Consider the following 7991-nt stretch of genomic DNA (forward strand, 5'->3'; position numbering starts at 1 on the left):
GTGACATCTACCAAATAGTCTCAGCTTCACCCTTTGGGTTCTGTCTTCATAGTGCCTACCAGAAATATTTTCATATATTGTTATTTTTTATCATATAGATAGTTTTCAAGCAGTTGAACACAGCCATATTTCCCCAGAGCCTTTTGACTTCATTGTGGATTGACTGGCTTCCATGCATGCAACATAGCTCTCATACTGGGATATTCCATGATTATCATCCTGGGAATTACCTTAACCTCTCCTGTGGTGTATACCCTCTTGTTTTCTGTATTCCATTCTTTTTCCTCATTTACTTCTCAGTTTGCTGTTACACATTTTCTGCCAGCTTTCTGAAGCAGAGTACACTTTCTAAGACACTGAATGTCTGACCATGTCTTCCTTCTTCTCCCACATTTGAGACTTTAGAAATAATTGTCCTTCAGAGCTTGAAGACACTGCTTCAAGTTCAGTATTGCTGGTGAGACATCTGAAACTATTTCAGTGCTTAATCTTTTGTATATTATCTTTTTTCTCCCTCTCTGGACATGGATAGGAACTTCTCTTTGTCCACAGTATTCTGAAATTTCTTTTTTTTTTTTTTTTTTTTATTGTGAAGTTGTGGGGTACAGTTAAGGGTTAGGTATACAATTGCGTTTCATTCAGGCACCCTGTTGATATGGGGTGTTTCCCCGTTCCCAGACAGATATTTGCAGTGGTGTTCTTTGGTGTGGGTTTTTTTTCCATTCATTTACTGGGTACCTTGAGTGTCCTTCAGTAAACATAGGCCTGTCACTTCTCTGATCTGTTCTGGAATAATATCTTAGATTTATCCTCTGTCATTTTCACTCTTCTCTCTGGAACTCATTTTGATCCTCCAATTTTTATTTTTTTATTTTTTTGAGTCAGAGTCTCACTGTGTCACCCAGGCTGGAGTACAGTGGCACGTTCATGGCCACCCCTTTGTCAACCTTCTAGACTCCGGCGATCCTTCCACTTCAACCTTCCAAGTAGCCGGAACTATAGGAGCACGCTATCACGCCCAGCTAATTTTTTTTTTTAATTTATTGTAGAACCTTCCGAGTAGCCGGAATTGCAGGCATGCGCTACCACGCCTGGCTGATTTTTTGCTTTTATTGTGCAGATATAAGGTATCGCTGCCCAGGCGGGTCTCGAACCCGCGGGCTCAGGCAATCCACTCACCTCAGCCTCCCAAAGGCGCGGGATTACAGGCTGAGCCACCAAGCCCGGCTATTTTTAAAAATATCCTTTTATGTTCAAATTTTTGGGAAACTTCCTCAAGTTTATATGACCCTTCTATTGAGATTCTTTTTCTGTTTTTTGCTTTTGGTATTATACTTTTAATTAATTAATTTTTGCCTTCCAAGTAGCCAGAACTACAGGTACACGCTGTCACGCCGGCTAAAATTTTTATTTATTGTAGAGATGAGGTCTTACTATGTTGCCCAGGCTGGTCTTGAACCCGCGGGCTCAGGCAATCCTCTCACCTTGGCCTCCCAAAGTGCTGGGATTTCAGGCTTGAGCCACCGCGCCCGGCCTGGTATTTCTTTTAAAAATCTGTAATGTGGCTGGCAAGGTACTACCTGGGCTAGCCTTTGCCTGCTCCCCAGCTTCGTCTTGTTTCTCTTCATTCTGTTTCATTGCCACTGGCTTTCCAGCGTTTTGAATAGCCATATTCCCACATGTCACAGGGCCTTTACATACTGTGTAGCATTCCTCTCTATCCCACTTCACCTAGTTGACTCATATTTTTTTTTAGTTTACAACTTACTGGTCACATCTGGAATGAAGCCTTCTCTGAACAAGCCAGGCCAGACCTCATTATATCACTCCATGTATATCTTGCATTCTTTTTAGTCCAGCAATCGTGTATATTTTTGTTTATCCTCAGTGCTTATTAAAAAGAACCTGGTACATAATAGCTACTCATTAAGTGTTTGTGGACTGAAAACAGAATGAATACATAAGATAATTCAGCCACAGTGAGAATAACAATGAGTCAAGATTTGGAACCCTGAGGAATAGGGTTGGATAAGAAAGTAAAGCCCCTCAAAGAGACTGAGAACAAGCCAAAGAGGAGAAAGGGACACTAGGAAGGCATAGTACCATGGAGCGTCTTAAGTAGGAAACAAGGTTTAGTACTGTCCAAATAGTAAGCCCTGCAGAGCTGGAAGAGTGGCTGTTGGACTAATAACAAAAGCAGTTGGTCATTGAATGTCTTCCAGGTGAAATGTGAATGGGAAGAATAAGAAGGTTAAAGGTGAGGTTGATGGAATCATGTTTGTAGATGACTCTTTGAAGAAGCTTAGTTGTGAAGGGAAAGAATGAGAGCTAGAGAAGAACATCCAAGTGTGAGGCCTTTTGTACTTTTTTTTTAACTTTGTTTTTCCTTCAGATGGGAAAAACCACATACAGAATTTAAATAAAAGATAGAGGAAGATGACTTTCAAAAACTAGGAATTGGGCAGGATCGTTCTTAATAACAGGTGTCAGTTATGTGTCCTTTTCAAGTATCGGAGACCGTGCAAAGCATTTTATAGGCAGAATCTAACCATTGTGATAATTTACAGATGCAATAGGTACCCTCATCTGTAAAGTGGTGATCCATTTTATAAACCAGGAAACTGAGGCGTGCAAGATGGGACAGAATCTAGAGCCCTGGAAGGATTAGCAGAGGTCGCCCTTCCACTTTATAGGAGGGCAGGGGCAGGAACAAGTGTGGGTGCAAAGGTCTGTGGTTGAGGGATGAGCATGTTATTAATTATTATTGGGAAGGCATAATAGCAGATTTTAACTTATAGTCTAGCCCTCTAGCTTTATAAATTCCAGAAAGCGACAACTTCTTTCAGCTTGTTTCCTCTTCTTTAAATGGGGATAATAATAGGATTACAGGATAATAGTAAGATCACTGTGATTAGTTAAGTGAGTAAACAGTGCCTGAACACTATTGGTTTCCAATAAGTAGAAATGGCACTGCTGGTGGGAATGTAAATCAGTACAGCCATTATGAAAAGCAGTAGGGAGTTTCCTCACAAAACTGAAAATAGAACTACCATGTGACCTAGCAGTTCCACTGCTCAGTTCTATCCAAAGGAAAGAAAATCAGTATATCAAAGAGGTCTCTGCACTCCCATGTTCATTGTACATCACTGTTCACAATAACCAAGATACAGAATCAATCTAAGTGTCCATCAGCAGATGAATGGATAAATAAAATGTACGCATATACAATGGAATACTAGTGCCATAAAGCAAGACGAAATTCTGTCATTCGAGGCAACATGAATGAGCCTGGCGGTCATTATGTTAAGTGAAATAAACCAGGCACAGAAAGATAAATATCACATTCTCACTCACGTGTGGAAGCTAAAAGAGCTGATCTCATAGAAAGTGCAATTGTGGTTATTAGGGGCTGGGTAGGATAGGGAAGAGAAGGGGTAGCCAAAGGTTGATTAACAGCTGCACAAGTACAACTGGTCAAGAATACGTCCTATAGTGTTCTGTAGCACTATAGAGTGACTGTAATTATCAGCAATTTATTGTATATTTTCAAATAGCTAAAGAACAGATTTTGAATATTCCCAATACAAAGAAATGTGAGCTAATGGATAGCTAATTATCCTGATTTGATCATTATACATTGTAAGCATGTATCAGAAACATCATGCTGTATCTCATAAATATGTTCAGTTGTATGTTAGTTTAAAAATAAGAACAGCCAAAACAAGTAGTACTGGGAGACAAGGTCTTCTGATTGAAGCACTGAGAAGGGCGAGGTAAGGGTCAATGTGCTGGGGCCAGATTTCAAGGAATTTCATGGTGAGACACAACTTTTGCCAACTGTAAACCATTTTTAAAAGATAGTGACATCTGATTTATGAAGTAGAAAAGTAATTTAGCAACAAAGTGTATGGAAGATGACTGATTTAGAGATGCCATTTAAAGGCAACATGGCCCAACCGGAATATACACTTTGTAATCAGAACTAAGTTTGAATTGGAGTTCTCTTATTTCCAAGTTGTGGGAGCTTAAGTCAAGATTCACTTCACAGTGACTAGAGCATGACTTTTTTATTTTTAGCACCTCATCCTTCTTAGCTTTAAAGTGATAGAGTGCCTACCTTGATGCCTGTGGGGGTGAGCACTAAGATGATCTGTATTATCTGGTTGCTACATATTAGGCATTGACATCGGTAATAATCCAGATGAGTGGGGACAGCCACCTGTCACTTAGTGGGGCTCCTTGATCCCTCTTTCTTTGGAGTGGGACAATCTCCCGGTGTGTCTTCTTACTCCCTCCTGTACTATTGAGGAACTTGCCTTGTTATATTCAGTTATGTTTCAGTATTGAGTTGTGAGCCAGTTATTTGGCAGTGGTATTAGAAAAGTAACTGGCAGATTCTCTGGAAGCAATCTGATATTTATGTTTTTTTAATCAAATAGCTATGAATGGTAGCAGCACAAGATGTTCCCCTGGTTTTTATTTTACATGTCACAAGGCTTTTTTCTAAAAACATGACTCCCTGCAGTGAGCAGACGTATGTCCAGCCCTGAAAACTGGAAACTTTTTTTTTCTTAGGATTAGGAGTGATAAAATGCACTTTCGAGGCTATTCTCAACACTTGCGAGGGGAGCAAATTAGTCATCGTCTGCCTTCCTTCTGATCCTATTTGCAGGGAAGGACTAAGTGCAAGGTGACTCTGTTGTGGGTTGTTTTGTTGGGTACTCTGCAGCATGCAGGTAAATGGATGTCTTCATCAACTCATTACTGAATGACATTGTGAAAGTTAGCCTGAGTCTTAGCTTTGTCATCTGTAAAGTAATAAGTTTGTTGAAAGGAGAAAAAACAGTATCATATAGAGTGCCTGGCCTTTTTTTATGCACCCAGTAAATGTTTATTATATGTATACCAAGTAAAGTTTGCTGGAATCTTTTTCTTTTGCTCTTCTGGGCCAAAACAGTGTGCATTAGAATGCTATGATTTTTATTACCATGAAAATGAACATCTAGAACCACCATACATGTGGCATTATATGAACAATTATGTATGAGTATAATATAACCCACCTTTTAAAGAATGAGCATTATTTTGAATACTCTCAAAGGCAGCATGCTTTTCGGTAAATTTTGTTTAGAGGTACAGCCAAGCCATTTAGAGAGAAGCTTGGAAAATAAGTTGGAAGATGAACTTGATTATAATCCTCATTTTCATCTCTAGGTATGATCACAAAGTAACAGGAAAACATGTTCTCAGTGGATTGTTCAATGATCCTAAAGGAAATTACAGATACATTTCATTGGGAGGAATTGTAAAGTGACTACAACCATCAGTTCTATGTAAAGCTACGTTTTATATTTATGTATTAATTTTAAATTTCACTCAGAATGATCAACATTTAATATTACATTGTATTGTTCAGATGTAGCAACTGATGGTATGTAGTGATTTCTTATTTAAATCCTTTTAAGTTCCTCACAGTAAATTTTATCCTCAGGTGTTTTCTCCTTCCTGCAGATGGACAGTGGCTATAATACGCAGAACTGTGGGACCAACACTATGGATACTGTTGGGACAGAAAGTTACTGCAAGGAAAGTGATGCACAAACCTTTGACATGGAGAATAAATCTCAAGCTTTTAATGTAAAGGTATGGAGAAAATAGCAAGCATACAGTTGTTACAGGCTAGCATTTACTAAATGTTTCCTTTTTTCCATCAATTTATCTTCCATTCTGTTTGAAATTTTGTTAACTGTTTAAGATGTCATCTCTTTCTACCTTGTCCTGTCCTCAATTCACTTCATAGTAGGAGGTGGTTTTGAAGTCAGACCGCCTCCCCTTTCTAACTCCTGCCCGGTGGGAGGGTGAATAGGCTGAGGAGAGGGGGAACTGGCTCTACGTTAGAAGAATCTGAGCTTTTCCTCTCATGTTCATTTTGTCTCCTTTGAAATATTTCCAAGACATCTCAAAGCTAAACGGAAAAAATTTAGATTAATAGAGAACAGTACTGTTGAGAAACTATATATCAAATTAAAGACACGAAAAGAAAAGGCTTTTCTCAAAATCCAGTAGCCTTTAAAGCCTTCAGGTGCTCTAAATGAGACAACACATAAGTATCTTATATACCACCAACTATTTCTACAAAGGAGTTATACCTTTTAGTATACCTTTTTTGTATACTTATTGAACCTTTGTACCCATATACTAATATTACATATTCATGCTTGAGGAAAGCCATCATCATGTTAGGCACCTGTCAGGACAGTCTTTGAGTTTGTATGCCAGTTTCTTAAAACATTAGAAACATCAGCAAATGTGCAGCCAAAGCTTAATAGATAGGCCACCATTTTTTCCCTTTCCTCCATCTTGCCTTTCTGTTATACAGTGTCAGAACAGGTTTCTTCTAAGATTAACTTGAACAAGGTCCATCCTGTTTCAGGAAGCAGGATTGTAGTTATCCATCTAAACGTAAGTAGGCATTAAGATACATGAGGATTATTTTTTATACAGAATATTGATTTGTAAAAAATTATCCTTATTCTAGCTTTAGAGTTCAGCTAAAAAAAAACTGCATTCAGGTTTTAAAAGTTCAGATAACAGTTGCCTCCTTGAATGGTCCTATTTAAACTGAAAACAAGGTATCATCTTCTTTTTCACAGCAAGACCACACAACACCGAGGTGCTGGATGAAAACAAGTCCTCTTCAGCGCAGCAGTCCATAGAATGCCCCTATCAGAGCCAAAGCCCATTGCTAAATAACTCCTTGCGTATTCTTATGCACAAATTCAATAATGTGATGGTGATTGGGGAAAATCTGCTTCAAGTAACATCCTTAGCTTTCTTTCCCTCAATGTGAAAAATCAAGGGCTTAAATTTAGTGACATGGGAACAACAGGAAAGCTCTGGAATTTCAGGTTACTGAATTATAAGTTTATTTTATCAATAAATATTTTTATATTGACCTCATGATGTGCTTAATAAAAAACTGTGACATAGCTGATTGCTGCTATCCTACAGGGTCAGTAAGCTGTTTATGAAGCCTTACTGACAGCACTGAATTTAGCAATTCTGAGAACATATTAAAATATATTAAAACTGAAGACACTATACGCTTTTATATAAAAACGTACAAACATAGATGAATTTAAATTATAACCTATGTGGAAGAAGTGTTTAGATATAAAACTAAGACAAAAAGGACAGTCAACGGGTTTCCTGAAATTTTAGTTCTTAAACTATTTTTTCACTTCTCTGGAGAAAATTCTCAGTTCAGTGATAACTGCTCTTGATACTACTTTAAAAAAAAAAACGTAAATACTAGAAAGGTAGCACTAGCAGTGTCATCATGTGTGTTGTTATCTGTTACTTCCCAGAGTAAAACACGTCTCCACCTCTAGGTTAGGTACATCCTTTCCAGCTGGGATGTGGCTGGGAAAGGAGTAAGAATATGGGAGAACCAGGAGACAGTGGAGTCCCTACAGGGCTCACACCTAAGAAGTACGGTTGGGTACAGCTATCTTTAAGGAAAAAAAAAACATATCCGGGCTGGGAGTAGATGAATATATATATCATGCTTGGAAATATTATCTCTGGAGAATCTATATTTGTACTTATGAATCATCTTTTAAAAACTGTCTGATTCAAAAAGGAATAATCCCTATGTAGACTCAGGAAATAAAGACATATATTATCACTGTGTCATCTTCCTTACTCCATAACTTGTAAGCTTCTTGCTGACCTGCAGAAAACATGCCTTCTCATGTATCTGGTGCAACTGCTTCACCAGCACGCAAACCATGACATCCGTTAGCCATTAGGCCCCTGGCTGAACGTGCTGCATTGGAAAGCCGAGTCTTTAACCACATGGACTTTAGAGGCACTATACATTTACTTAAAAACAACTGCTAGCCGGGCTGGATGGCTCAGCCTGTAATTCCGTGCCTTTGGGAGGTGAGTGGATTGCCTAAGCCCGCGGGTTCGAGACCCGCCTGGGCAGC

General features: G+C 38.7%; 1 protein-coding gene across 2 annotated transcripts in view; it reads left to right on the forward strand.

The window, feature by feature from the left end:
* Positions 1-7687, forward strand: part of BORA (bora, aurora kinase A activator) — a 27963-nt gene extending 20276 nt beyond the window's left edge. Inside the window, exons 11-12 of one of the 2 annotated variants that reach the window (XM_008055960.1) lie at positions 5512-5643; positions 6654-7687. In XM_008055960.1, the coding sequence (XP_008054151.1) occupies positions 5512-5643; positions 6654-6716 (195 nt within the window). In that variant the 3' untranslated portion in view covers positions 6717-7687. The remainder of the gene's footprint in view (positions 1-5511; positions 5644-6653) is intronic. The other variant, XM_021711322.1, reaches the window with a different exon arrangement.
* Positions 7688-7991: the final 304 nt, after the last annotated feature.

The sequence above is a fragment of the Carlito syrichta genome, unplaced genomic scaffold (assembly GCF_000164805.1).
Source record: "Carlito syrichta isolate Samal-C Ts95f unplaced genomic scaffold, Tarsius_syrichta-2.0.1 Scaffold302053, whole genome shotgun sequence".
Classification (NCBI taxonomy): domain Eukaryota; kingdom Metazoa; phylum Chordata; class Mammalia; order Primates; family Tarsiidae; genus Carlito; species Carlito syrichta.